Here is a 26,206-nt window from a genome sequence, read left to right as displayed (position 1 = left end):
GAAACATCAAAAATATCATAAATAATAAAATCAGAAACATTTAAAATAAATATATATATTTTTAAATCCACGAACCAAACAAGTCAACCTGTTACTAACCTAAAGGCCGGTGCTGCAAACAAGGCGGGAAGAAGACGCTGGCGCTTAAATCCTGAAGCATCCCGTTAGACACATGTGTCTTTCCATCAGAAAAAAGCCAGTCAATTTTTTGGGAAAAAGTTGAAAAAAATTGGCGATGCCTCAGAAGTTGTCCATATTTTTTTTTTTTTTCAAAAAAAAAAGAAAAAGAAGAAAATAACAGAATAAAAAAGAGACAGCGCTGACAGATGTAGTGTTTCAGAGAGAGATATAAAGTATAAGCGAGAGATGTGAGAGAAAGAGACAGAAGTAGTGAGAGCGTATGTTATGTGTATGAGTGTGTATGTGTGTGTGAGTGAGAGAGAAAGAGATAGAGAGAAAGAGAGAGAGAGAGTGATAGAGAGCGAAAGGGAGAGAAAGAGAGAGAGTGATAGAGAGAGGTGCTGGTGCGGGCTCGGCTGCTGCCTTAGCTTTTTGCCAAAAGCGGGGGAGTGAAGAGAGTGAGCGTGATCGCAAGTTCTTCTGGTAATTTGTGATGACACTCGGAGTAGAGGCTCCTCTGCTCTCCCTCTAGACTCGCTCGCGCTCCTCCGCCGCTCTAATGTATGCATGACACACGAGGTGCCTTCGCCACACACGCATTAATTGGACTGCATATTAGGGACTGTAACTTGAGGCATATTGCCCCCCCTCTTCTTCTTCTTCATCCCTCCCTCCTCCACCACCACCACCATCCCCCCCCACCAACCCCCCCAACAACTTATCTTCTCTCACCCTCACACTCCTCCTCTGTCTTTCAACAACAAAAGCACGCTTGTTGAATCCATCCACCACCAACACCACTACTATCCACAGCCCAGCCAGCCTAAAGGTCTAACTCAGAGGTCAGTAAATACACACAGATCACAGGAGCCAGACTTACCTTCAGCAAGCCAGGTCTCCTGAAGCTGACTGAGATCCTGAAACAGCCCTGCAACACAAAAGGGACAAACACAGAAACAAAGAATTGAGGAAAAAAACAACAAAGACAAGAAAAAACACACACAATACCGAAGAGCCACAGAAGCTTCAATTCACTAACAATCACTTTCAGGTTCACTTCAGACCCCAGGTCCACCACTCCATCTACAAGACCACCTCAAACCCAGCTCTGAAAGCTGAGGGGCTAACGTTGAGGCAGCTTCTTCAGAGTCGTCTGGGTTGTAATTGAGATTTTACAGCACCGAGTGCAGGTGGAAACAAGCAAATTGCATTTTGTGAAACGCTAAGAAGCCGTGAAATGAAGATTGCCTTTTTCAGCCCCCCCCCACGCACCACCACCACCAGCAGCACCAGCACCCCACCCGCCAACACCTTCTAAAGCTTACCCTCAGTGTCCAAAGCCAGGTCAGTGCTAATGAATTTTCTTTTCTTGTCTTGTCTCGCTGCTCTGCTGCTGCAGGACGCCTTTCCCTGCGGATTTGACAAGTGTTACAGTGTTAAGTCTTTCCAGGATTTAAGAGAAGTCTACAATCAGATTGTTGGATACTCTTATATATGTTTCCTTTGAGGATTTTAACTTTTAAAGTGTGAGTTAAGCTGCCAATTGGCAAATAACCACAAAACCATATCAGCAGTCAGTACAGTAATGCTTGGGCCACTCGTATATATTCACATATCCTTGTTGTTCTGTAAAATCTTTGTATGTTAAATATGACGCTTTTTTAATGTAATTGGCAGTGATTATTTACAATTATTTGTAGCAAACTGTCTGAAGTTTTCTTTGAAAAAGCAAAACAACAATAAAGAATTTAGGCTATTTAATTTTTGAAATAGTGAATTAAAGTACCAAAATTAAAGAAAATTATTATAAGTTTACATTTTGCTTGCTTTTAGTTTTGGAACAAAATGTTTGATTTGGAATTGATTCGTTTTACACCGACTACCACTGAAATAAAGGTTTTTCCTTCTGCTGTTAACTTTCAATTTGGAGATATATGAATATATGAAGCTTTTGTGTGACTGTGACGGTACATGCAGGCTATAATAAAAATAGTGATTATTTATATATGTCTTTTCTTTCTCTCTCTCTCTCTCGTTCGCTCTGTATACATATAACATAATATCTCTTCCAGCATTACTACATAGCTACTGAGAGGTACTTGCTGCTTATGCAGGCTGGTCCATTCTTGGCTTTAACTCATCAAAGCACGTGAAGCTCCGCTCTAAGTTCATGCTTTCATGAAATGCACCAGAGTTACTTGAAATAAGATGATACGATGTCTTTAAATTGACTTTCATTAAACGCTAAGAACGCTTTTCCTTCTTGTGTGATTTTGCTATTTATAGGTATATGTTTAAATAAAATAAACACAGTTGTGTTATTCTATAAACTACGGACAACATTTCTCCAAATAAATATATATTGTCATTTACAGCATTTATTTGCAGAAAATTAAAAATGGCTGAAATAACAAAATGACTGCAGAGCTTTCAGACCTTAAATAATGCAAAGAAAACAAGTTTAGAAATCGATATTTGGTAAAACAACCCTAGTTTTTAATCACAGTTTTCATGCATCTTGGCATGTTCTCCTCCACCAGTCTTACACACTGCTTTTGGATAAATCATTCTGTTCAAAAGGCCCAGAACTGACTGTAGAGTTTAATAATTTATTAATATATTATTTGTTCTGTTTAATCTGTGGAAACCTAATGCCATTGGCTGAAGCTAGTCACATGTTGTTCTCTGATGTCATTTCCTGTAGGAAACAGTGTAGATTTTGCTGCCTCATGGCCAGCTACCTTAGTTTGCTCTGACTGTTCAACTCTGTTCAGCTGCTGTGCGTTATTGAGAAATTGTAAGTCAAGACCATTTATTTCAGTAGTATGTGTGATTGGTAATGTTTAGTTTGTATAAGTAAGCAGACTTGTATTGGCTAAATGCATGTTTAGTTTCACATCTACACAGCTGTATTTGGTGAATAGCTTTGTTAGTTCTTTGTATTATAATAGTTTGAAGACATTTATTTGATACCTCTTTGCTGTGTTATTATTTTTACTTTGTTTCATTGAATGTGTGGCTTGAGTGAAACTAGCAACAGCTACTCCGGCGTCAGTTACTGAGAATGACCACTAGATGGCGCCTAAGTACTATCAGAGAACTGTGGTGCCCTAGATAGGCCTAAGATACACCTTTTAGAATTTTTGAGGTAGTTTCTTTATCTCATTTAGTTCATTAGTACCTGTATTGTTATTTACAGATTTATCTGTTTGTGTCTCCTAGACCACAGCCTGTAACTACGCCTATGTCCTTACCTGCAATAAAACTCTTGATCAAACTCTGGCTTTAGTGGTGTTCTGGCCGACACACCAGACTGAACACGGTGTACCTCGCTACCAGAGCCAACAACAATACATTCACAGTGGTCTCCACTACAATGATGGTCCTTCGAGCCGGATGGCCCTGTGTTTAGTCCAAACATGGATACTGCTCAAGAGTATGATGTGCAGGGCGCCCGTCCTAGGCGCCATATTCACCCCCCTGCACGCTATGAAGATTATGATGTACAGTTTCCTGGTTCCCATCATCACAGGCAGGGACATGAAGTTGGGTGTACCACTCACCCGGAGGAGGTTAGAAGAATGACTCCCATGACCTCACATCATGGACCCGCACCTCAACTGCACATTCAAGAGGAGGTCTCATTCCATGATGTTGAGCATAGCTCCTCAGCCGGAAAGATGTATCATGATTCAGAGAATCATTTTACTTACCCATCTGATCCAGAGCAATACCATTCCAGCCCTTATGAAAGACCCCCTTTGTCCAGACACTCATCCAGCGATCTCAGAGAAGAATTAGAGGAGATAAGGTATGAGCGTTGTCTTCTTCGAAAGACACAACAGTGTATGTCCTCAGACTTGGCTGAGCTGAGGTCTATTCTAACACAGATGAAGCAATCAGTGAATGCTGCACCTAATGTACAGAGAGACCAAGGTCAAGATACAGCTCAGGCAATGAAAGAGCCCATTCCTGAACAAGACAGTGAGGAGGAGGATTGGCCTGCACCACCCCCCTGGCCAGACTATACTGAAGATGAGCTAACAAGTAATCAACCACTCTTGGAACGCCTTGACACGATGATGAGTGAACTTCAAATTCTCAAGGAGAAGACCCAAGCCACTAGGCAGCCTGAGTCAGCTATAAAGCGACCCACCCTAACATCAAAGCATGATGTGTTACCACTCCGGAAGCACCACGGCATTGCAGCACAATCCACTCCTGCACGGATACCTGACAGGGTCTCAAATCCTTACTCACAGCATTGGGTGCCACCCACCAGGCAGTTCCGGTCTGAACATCCACCAGCTGTCTCACAACCTCTATCAGCTGCTTCACCTTATTCAGCACAGTTCCTCACTAGTAACATTGCGAATGAGACGACTTATAGAGGGCCTCGACCAACCATCCCTAGCTTTGTTCATAGAGACCCAAGCGAGTTCGCTCGTCTAAAAATCGCATTAGAGAACCTTCTACCAGTTGAGGCAACAGAATTATTCAAGTATCAGGTCCTAGTGGATCACTTGAGGTTAGAAGAGGCAAGATTGGTTGCTGATGCCTATCTGCACTCTCCAAGACCCTATTCAGATACATTAGCAGCTTTGAATGACAAGTTTGGCCAGCCACATCAATTAGCCCTGAAGCGAATTGCCACTGTGATGGAGTCTCCAGATGTAAGACGTGGTGACACTGCTGCATTTGAGAGGTTTGCACTTCAGATCCAGTCACTTGTAGGCTTGCTTAGCACCCTTGGCTCTGAGGGACAAGTGGAGTTACGGTGTGGTTCACATGTTGCCCGCCTACTGAGCAAGCTACCACCGGAGCAGAGAGCAGACTTCCGTCGCTACATGTTTCCTCAAGCTGGGACCAGTTACACTCTGAAGGACCTGGCTGACTGGCTAAGGCATGAGGCCTGGTGTCAGGATTTTGATGGTCAACTACCTACGAGGATGGGAAGGGAGAAACTGGGACCCAAGGTCGAGACACGCCCATGGAAGCGATCTGTTGCTGTTTTGCATGGATCCAAGGATGGAACCTCAGTAGAGGAGGTTCAAAGGGCTATCTTAAGAAAGGGCAAGAGCCAACCTTACTGCCCATTCTGTGACAATTCAGAGCACTATCTTAGTCAGTGTACTGCTATCTCCAAGCTCACCACAGAGCAAGTGACAAATTGGATAAAGGCCAACAAGAGATGTTGGCGATGTGCCCGATCCCACCATGCAGCACAGTGTAATCTCAAGAAACCCTGTAGTCTATGCAATAGGAGGCATCTGCAGATTCTACATGAGGTAAATGACCGATACACTGAAGGCTCGGCAAAGTCCACAAATAAAGAGAGATGTGCTGCGAGCCCAGCTACTGAGGTGCTCTACTTAGATAGACCCACTGAAGGACAGCGAGTCTTGTTGAAGGTTGTGCGTGTTCTTCTCCATCATGGTGATAAGATCATTGACACCTTCGCAGTTTTGGATGATGGGTCTGAGAGAACAATGTTATTACCTTCTGCGGCTCAGAAACTAGGTCTAAAAGGCACACCGGAGGAGCTACCTTTACGTACCATCAGACAAGATGTGCAAAATCTCCATGGGTTTTCGGTCTCCTTCTCTGTCTCCTCCCCTGCATCTCCAAAGATCAAACATCCGATTTCCAGAGCTTTCACAGCAACTCGCATTGACCTAGCAGACCACACCTACCCCATGAATCTACTTAAGAGGAAGTATAGCCATTTGGTTGGTCTCCCCATACCTTCTTTCAAGAGGATACATCCCCTTTTGCTCATCGGGAGTGACCACCCCTCCCTTATCACACCCATTGAGCCGGTCCGTTTGGGTCCTCTAGGAGGCCCTGCTGCCATTCGTACTCGCCTGGGATGGACTCTGCAGGGTCCAGCATGGACAGTGAATCAGTCAGCCCGTCCTCAGCAGTGCCTTCTATCATCAGTATCCCCCCAAGTGAGTGAGCTGATGAAACATGTTGAAAGATTATGGCAAGTGGATACTGTCCCTTTCAGAAATGAGAAATTGGTAACTCGCTCGAGACAGGATCAGGAGGCTATTTCTCTGCTTGAGGCCAAGACCACACGTGTGGAAGTGAACGGCATTCTTCGTTATGCCACTCCACTTCTTCGTCGGAAGGATATGCCCCACTTAAAGGCCTCAAAGGAAGCAGTCATGTCCAACTTACGAAGTGTAGAAAGAAGACTCTCCAGGGATCCAGATCAAGCTAAGGCCTATAAAGTCGAGATGGAGAAGTTGATTCAAGCTGGGTCAGTGGTCAAACTAAGTCCTCAGATGCTAGGAAGGGAAGAAGAGACCTGGTTTGTTCCTCACCATATGGTGAGCCACAATGGCAAGAACAGGCTGGTGTTCAATTGCTCCTACCAGTACAGAGGACAGAACTTAAATGAGTACCTGCTCCCTGGTCCAACCTTAGGTGCCCCACTGCTAGGAGTCCTCTTGAGGTTCCGTGAACATGCTGTAGCCATTTCAGGTGACATCAAAGGAATGTTTCACCAGGTCCGTCTCCTCCCAGAGGACCGCTCCTTGTTGCGCTTCATATGGAGAGACGTGAGCCGAGAGGAACCAGTAGCAGTTTATGAATGGCAGGTGCTTCCCTTTGGCACAAGCTGTAGCCCATGCTGTGCTACCTTTGCTTTGCAACGCCACATCACAGAGAGCAGCCAGCCAGGAGACGAAGTGAGATTGGCAGTTGAGAAATGTTTTTATGTCGACAACTGTCTTGAGAGCCTACCCACTGTAGCCGAGGCCAGAAATGTGGTTGACAAACTAACATCTCTCTTGAGGTCCGCAGGATTCGAACTGCGCCAGTGGGCCAGCAATGAACCAAGTGTCATCAGCCACTTACCAAAGGAGGCAAGATCGGACAGTGTGGAGCTTTGGCTTGCGCATGAGAAGACGGATGCTCCAGAGTCAACACTGGGACTTAGCTGGCACTTCACAAGCGACACTTTGAGTTACAAGTATCGACCAATAGATTATGATGTTCCAACAATGCGAAATATCTACAGGGTGTTGGCAAGCCAGTATGATCCCTTGGGGTTCATTTCGCCCTTCACCACCAGAGCCAAGGTATTAGTCAGATCACTGTGGGACAAACATAGAGGTTGGGATGACCCATTGCTACCTCCAGACCTCTTGCAGAAGTGGAACGACTGGACGGATGAGCTCCAGATTCTACCCCAGATCAGACTCCCCAGATCGTACTTACCCAAAGAGACAGACATGTCTGAAGTCCGCAGAGAGATGCACATATTCTGCGATGCATCTGAGCAAGCATACGGCTCAGTTGCTTACCTTCGAACCTCAGATGGTCAGAGTCCAGGGACAGTCCAGCTCTCGTTTCTGATGGCTCGATCCAGGGTTGCTCCTAAACGCCTCCATTCAGTGCCCAGGTTAGAGCTCTGTGCAGCACTTGTTGGTGCTCAACTTTCTCAGCTCCTGCACAATGAGCTTACATTGAGGATAGATAACACAGTCTTGTGGACAGACTCCACAACAGTGTTAACATGGCTGAAGTCGGAATCTTGTCACTTTAAGGTCTTCGTTGGGACCAGGGTGGCAGAAATTCAGGATCTAACTGAGCATCATATCTGGCGGTACGTTGATTCTGCCCGAAACCCAGCCGACGATATCACCCGGGGTAAGACCTTGCAAGCACTCGAGAAACCCAACAGGTGGAGTCAAGGGCCCCCCTTTCTGTTGTTGCCCCCCAACGAATGGCCAGGGAACCCAACCATCAATCCAGTTGATGATTCCTCTGAACTCCGCAAGTCTGTTGTCTGCGGTGTCATTTCTGCTATGACGAATTACCCTGAGATAAATCCAAATGAGTGCAACACCTGGAAGGAGCTCCTCGAAAGCACGGTCCAGAAGCTATCCGTGTCAACAGATGACAAACGCATTCCAACTGCTGAAGACTACTGCAACGCAGAGAAGCTGATCTTCAGAATGGCTCAGTCTGACAGTTTCTCTGAGGATTTACGTCTCCTAAAGGCTGGGAAACCTGTCCTCAAAAGCAGTCGACTTCTAGGTTTGTCTCCAGAGCTTGACCATGCTGGAGAACTAATTCGTGTGGGAGGCAGACTTCGCAGGGCAGGTAACCTCAATCTTTGTACCTTGCACCCTATAGTCTTAGATCCTGCACACCCAGTAACCAGGCTCCTGATCCAAGATTTTGATAGTCGCCTGAAACACCCAGGTCCAGAAAGGGTGTTTGCAGAGATTCAACGCACATATTGGATTTTGAGAGGACGTGAGGCAGTCCGCCGTTTCCAAAGAACTTGCCCTGACTGTCACAGATGGAAAGGAAGACCCACTGTACCAAAGATGGCTGACCTACCGGTAGCCCGCCTTCAACTGTTCAAACCCGCATTTCATTCTACGGGGATGGACTGTTTTGGACCCTTTGGGGTCAAGGTAGGACGCCGAAATGAAAAGAGATGGGGTATAATATTCAAGTGCCTTACCACCCGTGCTGTGCACTTAGATGTTCTTACCTCGATTGATACGGATTCATTCTTGATGGCTCTCCGGAGGTTTATAGCCCGAAGGGGTACACCTGCCGAGCTGTTTTCAGATCAGGGGACAAACTTCAGAGGAGGGGAAAGGGAACTTCAAGAGGCCTTTTCAGCATTGTCCCCACACTTACAACAGCTTCTAGCCAAACAGAAGATCCATTTCTGCTTCAATCCTCCAGCAGCACCTCACTTCGGAGGTGTATGGGAGAGAGAGATCCGTTCGGTGAAGACTGCACTTTACACCACCGTGGGTGCACAACCAGTCACTGAAGAAGTCCTTCGTACTGTGCTCCTTGAGGTTGAGGGAATCCTCAATTCTAAACCCCTGGGCTACGTCTCATCAGATGCCAGTGACCTTGACCCAGTGACACCAAATTACCTGTTGATGGGGCGGCTGGACGGCTCCCTTCCACAGATAGTATATCCAAAGGATGAGCTCCTAAGCCGTCGTCGGTGGCGGCACTCACAGGTACTGGCAGACCACTTTTGGTCCAGCTTTATTCGTCTGTACCTACCAAGCCTGCAGTCCCGCCAAAAGTGGCACTCCGGGTCAGCGAATCTCCCTGGAGGTTCAGTAGTGATGATGGTAGATCCCCAGTTGCCTAGAGCCCTCTGGCCAATTGGACGAGTTGTCAAAGTCCACCCCAGTGCTGATGGTCACATTCGGGTTGCAGATGTACAGGTTAAGGGTAAAACATACACCCGACCTGTTGCCAGACTTGTGTTTCTGCCAGCCCTCCCCTCTTCAGAGGAAGAAAGCCGTCCTGGATCTGCAGTCAATCAGTAATTGATGGAGCCTTTGTTGAGAACAAATGTATTCTATACATTTGGGGGCGGCTGTTCAAAAGGCCCAGAACTGACTGTAGAGTTTAATAATTTATTAATATATTATTTGTTCTGTTTAATCTGTGGAAACCTAATGCCATTGGCTGAAGCTAGTCACATGTTGTTCTCTGATGTCATTTCCTGTAGGAAACAGTGTAGATTTTGCTGCCTCATGGCCAGCTACCTTAGTTTGCTCTGACTGTTCAACTCTGTTCAGCTGCTGTGCGTTATTGAGAAATTGTAAGTCAAGACCATTTATTTCAGTAGTATGTGTGATTGGTAATGTTTAGTTTGTATAAGTAAGCAGACTTGTATTGGCTAAATGCATGTTTAGTTTCACATCTACACAGCTGTATTTGGTGAATAGCTTTGTTAGTTCTTTGTATTATAATAGTTTGAAGACATTTATTTGATACCTCTTTGCTGTGTTATTATTTTTACTTTGTTTCATTGAATGTGTGGCTTGAGTGAAACTAGCAACAGCTACTCCGGCGTCAGTTACTGAGAATGACCACTAGATGGCGCCTAAGTACTATCAGAGAACTGTGGTGCCCTAGATAGGCCTAAGATACACCTTTTAGAATTTTTGAGGTAGTTTCTTTATCTCATTTAGTTCATTAGTACCTGTATTGTTATTTACAGATTTATCTGTTTGTGTCTCCTAGACCACAGCCTGTAACTACGCCTATGTCCTTACCTGCAATAAAACTCTTGATCAAACTCTGGCTTTAGTGGTGTTCTGGCCGACACACCAGACTGAACACGGTGTACCTCGCTACCAGAGCCAACAACAATACATTCACAGTGGTCTCCACTACACATTCCATTCCTGGTACAAAAATTCGAGCAGTTTATCTTGGTTTGATGGCTTGTGATATTCCATCTTCTTCTTGATTATATTCCAGAGGTTTTCAGTTTGGTAAAATAAAAGAAACTCGTCATTTTTAAGTGGTCTCTTATTTTTTTCCAGAGCTGTATATATATCCCCACCCCCCACCTGTACTTACTTACATGTGAGCTACTAAGAGGCACTTGCTGGTCATACAGGTTCTCCATTCTTGGCTTTAACTCATTAAAGCAATGAGCTGCAGCTTCTCCCAGCTTCTCCCAGTGTGATCAGCTCCTGCAGCAGACCAGTAAAAATAGCACGTTTAAAAACAGACCAGCAGTAAACGCATGGCTATATTCACTTAATCGGCACTAGACTAGGGAGTACAAAGTAAAGCAAAGTAAGGCATGAATGGAGCGCGTGAAGGCAGCAGCATCCTGCACACGTTCCATTCAGCAGCAGCGCGCGCACACAAAACTTTCCCCGGTGTTTCAGCGCGTGCAGCTCAAACCCAGTCAGCACTGCAACAGCCTGCGCGTAAAGACGCGCGAAATTATCGTAAAACGCGCTGAGATTAACGTTACCAGCCTTAGCGATGTTATGATCGCTAGCTGCAGTAAGTGCATGCATGCTGGCGCGCGCTCTGGAACGTACTTGTTACTTAAAACTGGAGAGTCTCGAGGCTGCTAACTCTCTATAATAAACAGTGCAGCCGCTCGGGAACGCGCAGCTCTACTCACCCACCCCAGCCAAGCGCACCGCATCCGCCGCCCCCGTGCTGCACTGACCGGGAGGGAGAGCTGGGGAAGAAGCGCCCGGTCCTCGCGCGCTGTCCTGCGCTGTAGCGCGCGCTGCTCGGCGCTCGTGGGGCCTCCCTTCCCTTCTCTCTCCTCTTCTCCTCCCATTGGCTGCCGACGTCCTCCACCAGCTCCGGTTACCAGCCGTCAGTCAACAGCGCCCTTCACACCGTTTAGACAGCGATTATAAAAGAGATTTAAGGGGATTATTTCTATTTTTTACATGTTTAAGAATAATAATAAAAACGTGATGTGTTCCAGTCATTTAAAAGAGAAATAGTTGTGAATATACTAAAAAATAACACTTTAAAACTTTATTTAATCAAGGACTGTAGTTCAAACATCTTAATAAAACAACAAAGAACCCTTATGTGACAAAAACACAACTGAGTCTGGTCAATCCAACTCAAAGCCAACTTGCCAGTGTTAAATTAGCACTGTGAATGTTAAATTAGATCACTATTAACTAGTGGTGTCAAGCGTTAAAAAGAGAATAAACCATAAAAATATATTTATACTGTACAATTCAAATTACATGAGCTGAGGAGCAAATTAATCAATTAATAACTGAAATGGACTTTTATTAGGAAAAAAAAACTTTTTTCTTTATTAATTAATTTATGTATTTTGTAATACATTTATACATGTAATATATTTATGTATTCTTTTACTTCTAATATTTTAATTAATACCACCTGGCCTTGGGGACTTCTATTATGAAGCCTAAAACGCCTTATAAGCCATAATGGCTAACAGGCATTGCTAACTGTTGAATATATAGTTAACTATTTAGTCATAATTAGAACGCCAGAATGCACCTAGCAGCTCAAGGCTAGCTAGCTAACAGCCAAAACCAGCATTAGGCTTGGACAATGTTAGCCCCAATGCTAACTGTACTAACACATTTATTTGGCAGTCTTACTACTGATTATCAATCAATAGAAAGAAATAGTAGGAATAGTAGGAGACAATATTAACAAAGATATTTAAGTTGACCAGAAAAAAATAAGAAATATCTGTACTTTCTACTGTTTGCAATCAAATAAAAGTCAAAGTAAAGGTAAGAAACACTGTATTTATTTTTATGGGCTTTTCATTAAGTCCCAAATTTTTGAGATTTGGGGTTGTAAAACCAACAGCCACTTAAAACCGTTTTTCAGTGAAGGCCACTCTTAGAAATGGACACAGAGATATGGAGGAAAAGTTTGTGGTCATGGTAACTGTGTTGTGAGCAGTTTCCACAGGGACTAGCTTTGTTGAACTGCTGAAAGTAGCAAAGAGCTGCAAGGAGCATTGACCCAGAAGTAAAGCACATGTCTGAGGATACAGCCAACCAGCTACCAGCTACAAATCATTCTGTCCACACTTAACCTGCATGGTTTGTTGAGCTTGGTCTTTAAAGTGCACTTACCATTTGTTATACAGCTCTGGAAAAAAAATTAAGAGACCACTTAAAAATGATTTTACCAAATTGAAAAGCTCTGGAATATAATCAAGAGGAAGATGGATGATCACAAGCCATCAAAACAATCAGAACTGCTTGAATTTTTGCACCAGGAGTGGCATAAAGTTATCCAAAAGCAGTGTGTAAGACTGGTGGAGGAGAACATGCCAAGATGCATGAAAACTGTGATTAAAAGCCAAGAATTTCTGAATTTCTTAACTTTATGTCTATGAACTTGTTTTCTTTGCATTATTTGAGGTCTGAAAGCTCTGCATCTTTTTTGTTTTTTTCAACCATTTCTCATTTTCTGCAAATACATGCTCTAAATGACAATATTTTTATTTGAAATTCGGGAGAAATGTTGTCCTAGTTTATAAAAATAAAACAACAATTTTCTTTTTTTTTCAAACATATATCTATAAATAGCAAATTCAGAGAAACTGATTCAGAAACTGAAGTGGTCTCAATTTTTTCAAGAGCTGTATCTACAGAGCCGTGACAAAGTATTTGCTTCCTACAGATTTATATTGTTTTTGCTTTTTTTGTAATACTTAAACTTTTAATTCAGATTATCAAACAGATTTTAATATCAGATAAATGTAACCTGATTAAATACAAAAAGCAGTTTTTAAATGAAAATGTCATTTATTAAGGGAAATGCTGGAGGGATATATAGACAAAAGTACTGGCTGATGTCAACCTAATGTTAACCCAACCTTTGCCAGAGTAGCTGTATGCACAGAGAATTTTAGCCAGACACTGCTAGTCACACTCATATCACCCACTATGCTGTCTGCTGCGGGTGTTAATACCTTCCATGACATATTACTGGTATATTAAATGCCTGCTCAACTTTAGAAACTGAATTGTCCATTCATCCGTCACCCACTACCAGGCCTCGCTCCATCTGGGGGTTGCTAAGCCATCGCCTGTGGCAACACTTCATGATCAGTTTACTTACTACTATCCCATGACTTTTAACATGTTAGTGGATTCACCATTTTTTCCTGATGTCCCACTTTTACAAAACACACTCCACTAATATTAATATAGAGACAGTAGATATATGGCTTCAGTTTCTTAATCAGTTTCTCTGATTTTGCTATTTATAGTTATATTTTTGAGTAAAATGAACATTGTTGTTTTATTCTGTAAACTGCGGACAACATTTCTACCAAATTCCAAATAAAAATATTGTAATTTAGAGCATTTATTTGCAAAAAACAAAAAGATGCAGAGCTTTTAGACCTCAAATAATGCACATAAAAACAAATTCAGAAATCAATATTTGGTGGAATAATACTGGTTTTTAATTACAGCTTCCATGCATCTTGGCATGCTCTCCACCAGTCTTTCACATTGCTTTTGGGTGATGTTATGCCACTCCTGGCTCACAAATTCGAGCAGTTCAGCTTTGCTTGATGGCTTGTGACCAACTTACATCTTACATGATTACATTCAGAGATTTTTCAATGGGGTTCAGGTCTGAAGATTGACTGTCAACCTATTTAAATTTCAAAACATCAAGTGACCTATAAAAAGACTGGCAAATGGCAGCTGGGGTAAAATGCAGGGAAAGAGCATTTTAAAACAGTCTCTTTGAGGCAGGACTCAAGATTTTTGCAAAAGATCATAAGAATTGGACTATAGAGGACAGGAGTAAGATCATCTTCTTGATAAGAATTTTTTTTTAGCTTTGCTTAACACCGGGCTTTCAAATGTTTAGATGGAGACCTGCACCCATTGTGAAATTTGGTGGAGGATTGGTGGATGACCGGGGGTGGCTAGATCAAGAAGGACCACCAGATCAAGACAGTGTCATGGCCAGCACAATCTCTAGCTCTGAACCCTATTGAAAACCTATGGAATATAATCAAGAGGAAGATGGATGATCACAAGCCATCAAAACAAGCTGAACTGCTTGAATGTGTGCACTAGGAGTGGCATAAGGTCACACAAAAGCAGTGTGAAAGACTGGTGGAGAGCATGCAGAGACACATGAAAGCTGTGATTAAAAATCTGGGTTATTCTACCAGTTATTGATTCTGAACTCTTCCTGAGTTAAAACATTAATATTGTTGTTTCTAAATGAATATGTAATACTTGTTTACTTTGCATTATTTGAGGTTTGAAAGCTCTGCATCTTTTTCGTTAATTTGACCATTTCCTATTTTCTGCAAATAAATGCTCAAAATTACAATAATTTTACTTAGAATTTGGAAGAAATGTCATCAGTAGTTTATAGAATAAAACCACAATATTCCTTTTACTCAAACACATACCTATAGATGGTTAGGTCAGGTAAACTGATTATCTTAATTTTTTCCAGAGCTGTATATCTATCTAATGCATCTACTGTACCAAACCAAACCGTCTCACAAAAATCGTGAGATCCTCCCTTCTGTGAATATTATTTACATGCTTAGTTACATGATTGACAGGCAGCATATGCATATCAAGCACATAGACATTTACTGTTCACAGTGGGGAACTATGGAGCACGTGGCAGTATCTAGACTCCCATAGACTGTCAGGACTCCATTAAGAGAAGCTGATGAAAATGCAGAGTGACATCTTAGGTAATTCACCACAGCCCTGGAGTCTTACAGTACACAGGTCAGACAGAGGTGTTTATTTTACAGAAGGTGAAAAGGTAAACAGTCTGACTTGATATGAGGTCAAAAGGTGAGAATGGTGGTCTTAGATTTATATGTAGTTTAAAAAAGGAAGAATAGAGATAACAGGAGAACTAATATAAGCCATTCATAAGTGGATACTTGATTTTTTGTGAATCCTCCCTCTTTTTTGTACAAGCAAAAGCAATACTGGGACAGCATAAATTGTTTGTATCAGAATTATAGGACCCCCAACTGTACATTTTGGATTCGGAAAGTTTAAATTACAATATCTAATCACATCTAAAGTCAGCATTACATTTTTCCAAGACAGTTTTTATACAAACTATACAATTAATATTTTTATTATATATTATATATTATTAAAAAAAAAATCTGTTTGTAAAAAGTACAGTTTAATTATCATTATTTTACAATAAGCAAGGAAAACAGTCAGTAAAAAGTACTATTGTAAAAAGAGCATAGCTACAAGCTGTACAAATAAATAGACTATAAAAACACAATAATTATTAAACAAAAATACAAACAAAAATTATGCGATATGCCATAATAGACTGCATGTCTTAGTTAATTAATTCATTAATTAAGGATATTAAATAATCAACTAAATATAACCAGGTGGTGTCTCTGCGGGCTATCAAATAAGATTCTAATCCGTACTGAAGCTAAATGATACATACAAAATACTGCCTTCCTTTTTTGTTTGTGTTGGATTGCTATTCATAATCAAACAGCATAAATTTTGACCATATGTATGCAACCCTAGTTCCAAAATAAGTTGGGATGCTTTGTAAAATGCAAACAAATGTAAATTACAACAGATTATACCACAGGTAGTTCCGACCCTGCAATATGATTGGCTGAGAGGCGGTCTATGAGTGCCATTATCAGCTGGTAATGCACTGTAACCGAAGCTCTCCATGTATTACTCCACCACATACAGGTAACCTAGCAATGATGCAGCACTTACAAGCTGCTTCAATCAGAGCAGAAATTGAACTATTTTAACTCGCGGAGTGTGTACAACCAAACAGATCGTATTTTCTCGTCCTCTTTAACTCAAAATCTTTTAATAAACAGCAATAATATAGCTGTTGTATAATCACAATAATACACTCGAGGTTCGTGCTATAACATGTAATATTGGCACTGCTGTGCTGATCTACAACCGCAGCACAGCAATGCCAATATTAAACGTTATAGCACTCCCTCTTGTGTAGTACTGCTTAAATGCAATGATTTTAAAATGTCATATACACATCTTTTTCACTATAAAATATAGAAAACATATACTAGATGTTGACTGAATATGAATATTTCATGAAAAACATTCACTCATCTAGAACTTGATTGCAGCAATGCATATCAAAAAAAAGTTGGTAAAGGGTGACAAAAGGCTGGTAAAAAAAAACAGTTTTGCAACTAAATCAACTTGATTAACAAAGATAATTTTAGAGAGGCAGTCTCTTTCATAAGAGAGAAAAACAAGCAGACGTTCACACATTTGTGAAAAAAATATTTGGATAGGTCTCCATCTACAGCAGATGATATTATTAAAGGATTTAGAGAAACTACTGGATGCTAGTGATCTTCAGGTCCTCAGGTAACACTGCATTCTGTGATGTTTTATCCCTGTCATGATTCTGTACGGATAATCTCTACATGTGCTCAGAAGCACTGCCAGAAATCACCCGTCTCTAAACACAGTTTGATGTGCAATCTACAAATTCAAGTTAAGGCTTTATCAGGCAAAAAAGGAGCCATATGTCAACATCATCCAGAAACACAACTACTTCTTCTCTGGGCCAAAATTTAAAATTTTGATTTATCTGACCACAGAACAGTTTCTGTCTCATTTCAGTCCACTTTAAATGAGCTTTGGCCCTGCTTTAGCTGTGATTTTGGATGGTATTGACATATGGCTATTACTTTGCATGCTACAGCTTTAACTTGCATTTAATGTCCACATTTGGCATGTCAGTGTATTACGGTCATTAAAATCAGGTTGGAGCCCAACAAGGACATGGGATTCTTTCTGGCCAGGAGCTGCCATGGACATGCCCATCAAGAGGGACAACAGCAGTAGAAACCTGACTGCAGTCCAACTTGGTGACCTGGTACCATGCTGATGCCAAACTGTTCCCCAACCTGACAAAGAAAGGCTGATTATGGTCACCTTCCAGTACAAGGGGATCACCCTACAGGCACTGGAGTAACCACTGAAGCTAAGTAGGTGTAGAACAGTGAAGAACGTCAAGTGACCACTCAGTCCAAGAGCATCTCAGAGCTGTATGGTGGTCAATGAAACCATCACAGCATGTGATTAAAGAAACTGAATGATCTGAGCTGGCATAAGGGATTCAAGGTCAGCCCCAGTACTAACACATGGTCCAGGGAAGCCAGTATGTCTGACACAGCTTGTTGGCTCTCTATAGAGGTAAACACAAGCTGACTGTCCAGGTAGGGGAGAATCTTCACACCCAGTACCCTCAGCACTCCAGTACTGCTTGAACTAATGTGGTGAATACCCTCAGAGCCAGCCAAAGGCCAAAGGCTAGTACTTTGAACTGAAAAGCTCAATCTGGGAAGGCTAACCAAAGCGCTGTCTCTTGCTGAGGGAAGTGGGTACATGAGTACGTGTGTCCTTTAGATCTGAGGACATGAACTATTTGCCAGGAAGCAGAGCCCAAGAAAACCCTGTGCAACATGTGAAATGGCAGGATTTGTAGGAACAAGCTGAGCCTACCTTGGAGACTGGGAAGAGTTCAGTTTATTTGATTTAAGCACTGAAAATGCTCTACTAAACATAATGTTATTCTTAGAACACACAGAGTCATGCAGACAGGTGCATTAGATCAAGATAAAGATAAAAAACAAAACAAAAACGTAATGTCCATCAACAAGGCACTCTTATCAAGTTAAACCCATTGTTGAAACATAACTGCAAATGAACACACAAACCTTGTGGAGAGGTGGAACTGTTTTCTCTGGAATAATAATGATGTTTCATCCAAAACTTTTGGGATGCGTTGGGGATGAGGCAAGGTAGTGATGATCAAACAGTTTGTTGAACCTTAATTAGCCATCTGCAATGTTAGACTTTTTTCCTGTATGGTTAAAGTATGTAGGGAAACAGTGATATGTTTTAGAATATGAGGAAAACTGCCTAACAAACATTTAAATAGACTTCTAATGTCTTGAGCAATCGACTGTACAAAAATAGCCAAAACCCATCTTTGGCCTATCGACCCCCTACAACTGGCCGCATGTGGGTGTTATAACAACGATGTTGCCTACATCGTCAAATCAAATCACTTCTGATTGGATAGACACATCGTGTTGGTTAATTTGCATAAAGCAGTTCGGCTCGGTTCAACTTTATGTTGCATCCCTCAGATTCAATGCGCCAGATTCATGTTGAATGACAGATACAACGACTCCCATTGAAAATGAATGGGATTCATTGCATTGATGCAATGGAGCAGTGTTAATACAGTATTATTCCCAATTTTGAATTAAGTGTGTAATGTAATTATATCCATTAAGTGGCATTGATGTAAAAAGACCGTCTAAAAACTGAAAAACAAAAAACTGTTGTGGCTCAAAAGTACTTCAGAAAGTTGATGTATCTATTCTAAAGATTTTTGTTCAGTATCCTTTTCCAATAATGTCTTTGATGAAAGTCAAGTGCATTAAGATCATATCGCAATTTTTTTGCTGGACCCAACTGTTTATAGACTTCAGACATATACACTTACCGGCCACTTTATTAGGTACACTGTGAACAAAAAGGGATGGACATGGTCAGCAACAATACTCAGGTAGACTGTGGTATTGACACAATGCTCAATTGGTTCTAATGGGACCAAAGTGTGCCATTAAAATATCTCCCACACTATTGTACCATCACTACCGGCCTGAACTGTTGATACAAGGCAGGATGTATCCAAGCTTTCATGTTGTTGACGCCAAATTCTGACCCTACCATCCGAATGTCGCAGCAGAAATTGAGACTCATCAGATCAGGTAACGTTTTTCCAATCTTCTATTATCCAATTTTGGTCTGTGTGAATTGTGGCCTCAGTTTCCTGTTCTTAGCTGACAGAAGCGGCACCCGGTGTGATCTTCTGCTGCTTCAGCCCAGCCCATTTTTTTCTTTTTCATACGTGAAAATCCCAGTAGATCAGCAGTTTCTGAAATACTTAGATCAGCCAGTCTGGCACCAACAACCATGCCACATTCAAAGTCACTTACATCACCTTTCTTCCCCATTCTGATGCTCGGATTGAACTGCAGCAGATTGTCTTTGCCATGTCTACATGCCTAAATGCATTGAGTTGCTGCCACGTGATTGTCACAGCTGATTCAACATTTGCATTAATGATCAGTTCGACAGGTTTACCTAGTAAAGTGGATGGTGAGTATATATATATATATATGTATAACTCTTTACATAAAAAGCTATGAACTAGTAATGCTCATCATATGTCTGCTATAGCCATCAAAGCTGAGCCTGATTTGAGAACAGTGTGCAGTAAATAGTTACACATCTATATGAGGTTGCAATCCCTAATTGAGAGTTCGCCAGCTGGGCATTGGTTAAATTTTAGCATTAACATCAAGAGAGCTGTAAATATCAGCCATCCTTCTTTAAACTGACTCTCACGCTTTGCAGATGAAAGCACACAAGCATTTATAAAGATAATAAGAAGGTAAATGGTACTAGAGTCCTCAAACAGAGGCGTTCTCAGATCTTCACTTCAGAGAAAGAGAGCCAAGATGACATTTGTTTCTTATGCCAAAGAAAAAAAAAAAAGATTTAGTATGACAGCCATAAAGATTGACAGTCAGTGATGTCTTTCCAGGCAGAATGTAGAGCAAAACATATTTTGTCCCAGTTGGCTATATTCTTAATCGCTTTGTGCTATAGTACAGTGAATAGCTGAAATTGTTAATCAGGTTTGTTAAGTATAGCCTGGCCTCCTGGTAAAATGGTCACTATACAGCTCTGGAAAAAAAATTAGGAGAGCACTTTAGTTTCTGAATCAGTTTCTCTGATTTTGCTATTTATGGGTATATGTTTAAATAAAATAAACATTGTAATATTGTAATAACAAAAAAAAAAGTTCATATTCATAAAGTTCAGAAATCAATATTTGGTTGAATAACCCTGGTTTTTAATCACAGTTTTCATGCTACTTGGCATGTTCTCCTCCACAAGTCTTACACACTGCTTTTTTCATAACTTTATGCCACTCCTGGTGCAAACATTCAAGCAATTCAGTTTGGTTTGATGGTCTGTGATCATTCATCTTCCTCTTGATTATATTCTAGAGGTTTTCAATTTGGTAAAATCAAAGAAACTCATAATTTTTAAGTGGTCTCTATTTTTTCCGGATATCTATGTGATATACTAAATGTTTGTGGACACCTATTTTGATGAATGCATTCAATTACATTAATTTACACCTATTGCTGACACATATAGATGCATACAGGGATTTAGGGAGTGGGAGAGTCGGGGATGAGGTGGTGTTTTGATGGTCTGATATTCTGACCTCAATAACCTTGTTATTGGATGCAATCAAATCATCCCAGCAATGCTCCAAAGCTGAACTGTGGGGGACCTTCATATGTCCCAAAATAGAACCCTGTGGGACCTTCATACAGCCTATATCAGAACCCCTTGTGTTACATTCAGAGGTCCCAAATAGAATCATGTGGGACCTTTACAGGTCACAAAAAATAACTCTGTAGTACCTCCTTAGAATATGTTAAACCAAAAAGTAACCAATGCAATTGTGAATAGAATTAAAATAACTATTAAAAGTTAACATTAAGAGTGAAGTTTTTTAGTGCTCTCAGGGACAGACTAAAGACCCCCAGACTTATATTTGGGGCTGTTTAAATTCTAGAGTTCCTTCAGCAGTGACTCACATACTTTTAATGAACAATAATAAGAATGCTAATATGCTATACATTACCCTGATTAAAAGTTCTTACCTTTACAGCAGCGTTTACAAACAGCAGAAATCAGCTCAACATCTGCAAGTGAATGAGCATAATCAGTTTTGCAAAGAAAACATTGGAAACGAGCCAATTTCTGACAACAGTGTCTTATAAGTAGTTCAAAGACCTACTGATACAAATTAAGTGCCAATAAGGCCATAGGTTGCTATGGAGATCACCTAGCACAATTACGGCATCGTCAGAGCCTAAGTTTAGCGAGAGTTTTCATCAACAGGTCCAAGTGCTCCTTCCAATTACTCGTGTTGTTATGCATTTCAGATTCCCAAACACTGACGCATTGAAGCATATGTAAATGAACACTGCACTTCAGCGAAGATGCTTTCAGACAGGCAAAACTTTAATTAAAAACGAACAGCTTTTACTCCTGCAAATGAGGTGATGCGATTTGAGAAAAAAAAAGTCAAAGGCAAACAAGAAGAGCGTCACCATTTAAACAGCTGAACAGCAACTGGTATAAATATTATAGAAACTGTAAAGAGCGACTGGCACATTTTCTTGGCGAAAATTAAGTTTAAGTTTAAGATTAAGTTTCATAACAGACCTGGCTGCTGACTAATTCAGTGATAAATATATACATCAACTTCTAAATAGTTGCTGCAGTCAATTGGGATGAAAATACAGTAAAGATCAGCAGGCATATATACAGTATATAAACAACTAAGGTAGTGCTGGGCGATATACTGGTTCATTCGGTATACCGCGGGGTGAACTTGAACCGGTATGCTTTTCTCTTTATACCGCCACACTGCTAGAGGGCGCTGCGGAGCACCGTGTGAAACAGAACTGTTAAAGAAGAGAGTCAAATGTTGGTCTAGAACCGTCCTGCAGAGAAATCAGAACACCTCATGCTGCCGTTTTTACTGTAGGAGTGTTTTTATCCCAGTAAAGTAAAGCAGTAACTACAGCTCTTTTAAATATAATAATACAGTAGCTTGAAGAATGTTTTGAATGTATTTGTTAACTGGAGAAAGAAGGGAATTGTAGCTGATTTAAATAATGTAATGTCTATAATGGCTTCAGGAATAACATATAGTAAATTGAAATTAAACTTGTATCTAACTTGTGCAATAGAACTTTTGAGAAATATCTCTTTGAATACTTAAACGTTGAGTATTTTAGGTTTGTTTATAGTGTTTACAGGGAGCCTTGTTAAATTTGGTAGCATATCTATTTTTAAGGTCTATTGTTTACATGCTTTAGCTATTTTTCTGATAATAAAGTGTTATTTTTTCATATATTGTGTAATTGTGTGGGACAAAGTAAACTTCATACTTATCAAAGCCTTAAATTAAAACCTTAGTGTTTTATATTATATGTACTCCTAACAGTACAGTAACTCACACACCTATATTAAATCCCAGTCATGCAAAAAATAATAATAAAAAAATCATAATAAAAATACCGTAATATGCATGTTTGGCCATACCGCCCAGCACTAAACTAAGGCATGCTTAATAGCTTCATAGTTAAACCCACAAAGAAAAAATGTACAGTGGCCACTTCTACATTAGCTATAGCTCCCCACTATCTCTTTAACATTAACACTGATCATATGCCCATCACCTCACACTCATAACACAGAACCTGTTTCTGTCTTAGCTTTAGCTCCCTATTCAGTTGTTTTTGTTCTGTTGATTGTTTGTACTGTCCGGGTCGACCAGAGGGGGATAGGTTCCTCTGACTGAGTCTTGGTTCCTCCTAAGGTTTCTTTCTCTTAATATAAGAAAGTTTTTCCTTGCCACTGTTGGCACTGTCACTGTGGTGCTTAAGTTACTCAAGAGGTTTGTACCCGTATTTCTGTAAAGCTGGTTTGTGACAACATTTGTTGTAAAAAAGCACTATAAAATAAAATGTAACTGATTTGAATAGTATAGTAAAGCATACAGGTTGTGCGGAGGTTATTCTGTAATTAGAATTATCCTAGGCAGGGTAAAAGGAGAGCTGGACAACCTGTCAGCTGGATTAGCTAGCCAGGCATGCTAGCTGCTTTTTCTGCTAATGGACCCACACAATCGGCAAAAACGTAGTAGCTCATTTTCACAAAAAAAAAAACCAAATAAACCACATATCTGAGGTAAAAAAAAATTCCAGCTTTTTTTTAATTAATATAGCAGTACTATATTTAAAATATATAACTCAGGGTTCCTCAGTGTAGTGCTGTCAGGAAGCATTAGACACTACCTGCTAGCAGTTAGCCGCTAATGCTAATGCTCCAACCTCAGTGCTGAAGAAAGCACTTTACTCACCCAAATAAACAGTTTCCAGGAGAGAAATCTGTGTAGTTTACAGAGTAAGAACAGTAAAATACTGTTCAGTAGTGCTGTGCGATATGACGATAAATATCGTTTCTACAGTACTTCAATTATTCATGCAAATATATAAAGTAGGCTATGATGAAAAGTATTGGCGTGGTCACTTTGTAACAACTCGGTTTATATAAGTGATAATAAAGTAATCTTCGCAAAAAAAGCTTCATAATGTGGTTTTGCGACATGCATTACGTTATTAAACTCATGAGAGCTGAACAATGGAGACACATTTTTCTTAAAAAAAAAAAAAGCTACTGCTTCTACCTCATCTGTTTTCATTTGATACATATATATTGCTGCACTAAAAGGTAGTAATACTAATTTGTGAAAGTTTGGTTTAATGTCACTTTGAAATAAAGTTGGAAAAAAGTAAGCTATATTATTTTGTCATATTTTTCGAAGAAAAACTGAAAACATACTTAAATGTGGTATATCACGATATATATTGTTATTGTTATGTAAAAAAGTCCATATCGTGATATATAATTTTTCCCATATCGCCCAGCTCTACTGTACACTACATAACAAACTATACGTTTTCTTCCTATTCCACCCTGACTGTTTTTAGCTGCTCCACCCTTGACAGTTTTAAAAGCATAAATAAAATTCAAACTAAAAATGATTAGAATAATAATTCTCTGGAGTATGACCAAAATGAAGCCTTCAAAACTGCCATGAACAAACGGCAAAATTATTATATATTATTTTATATGAAAATTGCACCACAAGTTTAGGGTAACTGTAGGTTCTCCTGGGTTTTAATTTACACCTACATTTAAGTACGAGTAGGACCCCATAAGTATTGTGTATATGCTGATTCATAGAGAACAGTTACACTATACGTGTTGGGAAAGTACAAGATAATTTTCAAAAAGTTACCTAGTTGTTACACACTTGTTCCTGGTTGTATTTTATTTATATGTATAGTTAAGTACCTGTAGGACCCGGTAAGTACTTTAAATGTGCTGGTTCCAGAGAAGTTACACCATAAGTAAAGGGAACTTACCCTCTAACACAGGCTGTATTATAAAGCATTACCAAACTTTCTTTCATGTTTATATCATAAAACAGCAAATTGAGTAAAGAAAAAAAAATAAAGTTGTGCACATTTAGTAGATTACTTCATCCTGATTGGCTCAGCTGGATAAAATTTAAGTTATATCACTGGCTCCAGAGTCTTAAACACAAAAATGCCACCTGCTCCTCTCTGGCTGAGAAGGACGGTTAAATTCATTGCTCCTCAATTGTGGGCATCCACCAGCTAGAGAAACATGCAGTGACCAGCTTGGCAACCTCTCAGAGACAGCACATGCTTCTTGCATTACACTCCAAGGGTATAAAACTGGTGCCATATAACTGTGGAGAAAACCGGGCCAAAAAAACTGTGAACGTTACCATATCACACTGCATTTGAGTAAAACTCAACAAACTGATGTCCATCCCTGCCCATAATCAAGACTGCTAAATACTGCAGCTTCTCTGGCATGTGCAAATGGACACTGCAGTCAGTGTAGATGCTTTTAGAGAACAAGAACGAGTGTAAAACACCAACACAGAGGCAGAAGAGCAGAGAGGAAAGGTGTACAGGGAGACAGGAGTGTTAGAGGGAGGAAAGAAAAGCAGACAGCCTTGATTTGGAACATTCACAGTCTGCCTTCCGCTCTTAAAAAGCATAAATTGTCACCGTTGGAGAAAATGAGGGGAGAAGAAAAAAAAAAAAAAACACCAACAAGCCACAAAACAAAACACCTATTAATTAGATTGCGACACTGATGCAAAGCAATCTTGTGTTCCTATATAATTATTAATTTCTTTTTTGTTTTGAAGTTATGAGCATTGATTTTTCCTCTGTCGGAGGTCCAGTGTCGCGCTGGGACCATCTGTTCCGTACAGCTCCTTCCACTCCTCCTTACACACACACACACACACACCTCATTCAGTCTGCAGCCAAGCAACAGTCACAAATAAGACAACAACAAACACAAATAAACCATAAATAATCACTAGAGCAGGTTATGAAGTGCACAATTGAATGAATGTGTGTTATTAGAATCCATGTGCTATTTGATAAATAGAATAATAAAATGGCCCATATGTGTGGTTAGCAACCACTTCTACTGGGTGTATATGAGTAACTGTGCCAGCCAAATATACTGTACCAGCCAAAAGTTTGGAGACACCTTAAATTCAGTGTTAACAGCTGCCTTGTTAATTCCTTAAATTATCTTGCTCTCTTAATGTGTTTGAAAGCATTAGTTGTGTTGTGAAGAGGTAGTGTTGGTATACAGTGAAAAGCCCTATATGAAAAAAGTTCTAATCCATATTATATCACAGTTAGTTCCGACCCTGCAATGTGATTGGCTGAGAGGCGTTCTATGAGTGCCATTATCAGCCGGTAATGCACTGTAACCGAAGCTCTCCATGCATAACTCCACCACATACAGGTAACCTAGCAACGATGAAGAGCTTACCAGCCAAACAGCTCAGCTACAAACAGAGCAACAATGAAACTATTTTAACTTTTTTTTAATATTTTTTTTGGATCAAACTTTCGGACCAGTTATAGAATGTTAAGGCAGTCTATCATTACTTATTAAACAACAAAAGAAAAAAAAATAACTGATGTTGCGTCAAAACATCCCCTTTGGGCATTTTGCTTACGATTCCTGTATATATTGTA

General features: G+C 40.4%; 1 protein-coding gene across 5 annotated transcripts in view; it reads right to left on the bottom strand.

Moving 5' to 3' along the window:
- etv1 (ETS variant transcription factor 1) overlaps positions 1–26,206 on the bottom strand; it is a 122,563-nt gene that overhangs the window by 24,792 nt on the left and 71,565 nt on the right. For 2 of the 5 annotated variants that reach the window (XM_049466805.1, XM_049466806.1), the window contains 5 exons: positions 21,191–21,232; positions 11,051–11,269; positions 10,493–10,604; positions 1,446–1,530; positions 1,001–1,048 (listed from right to left, as the gene is read on the bottom strand). In XM_049466805.1, coding sequence (XP_049322762.1) covers positions 1,001–1,048; positions 1,446–1,530; positions 10,493–10,537 — 178 coding nt within the window. In that variant the 5' untranslated portion in view covers positions 10,538–10,604; positions 11,051–11,269; positions 21,191–21,232. Of the gene's footprint in view, positions 1–99; positions 717–1,000; positions 1,049–1,445; positions 1,531–10,492; positions 10,605–11,050; positions 11,270–21,190; positions 21,233–26,206 lie in introns of those variants that run through there. The other 3 variants (XM_049466807.1, XM_022684182.2, XM_007232338.4) reach the window with 3 other exon arrangements.

The sequence above is a fragment of the Astyanax mexicanus genome, chromosome 18 (assembly GCF_023375975.1).
Source record: "Astyanax mexicanus isolate ESR-SI-001 chromosome 18, AstMex3_surface, whole genome shotgun sequence".
Taxonomy (NCBI): domain Eukaryota; kingdom Metazoa; phylum Chordata; class Actinopteri; order Characiformes; family Acestrorhamphidae; genus Astyanax; species Astyanax mexicanus.
This window is presented reverse-complemented; position numbering and strand designations above follow the sequence as displayed.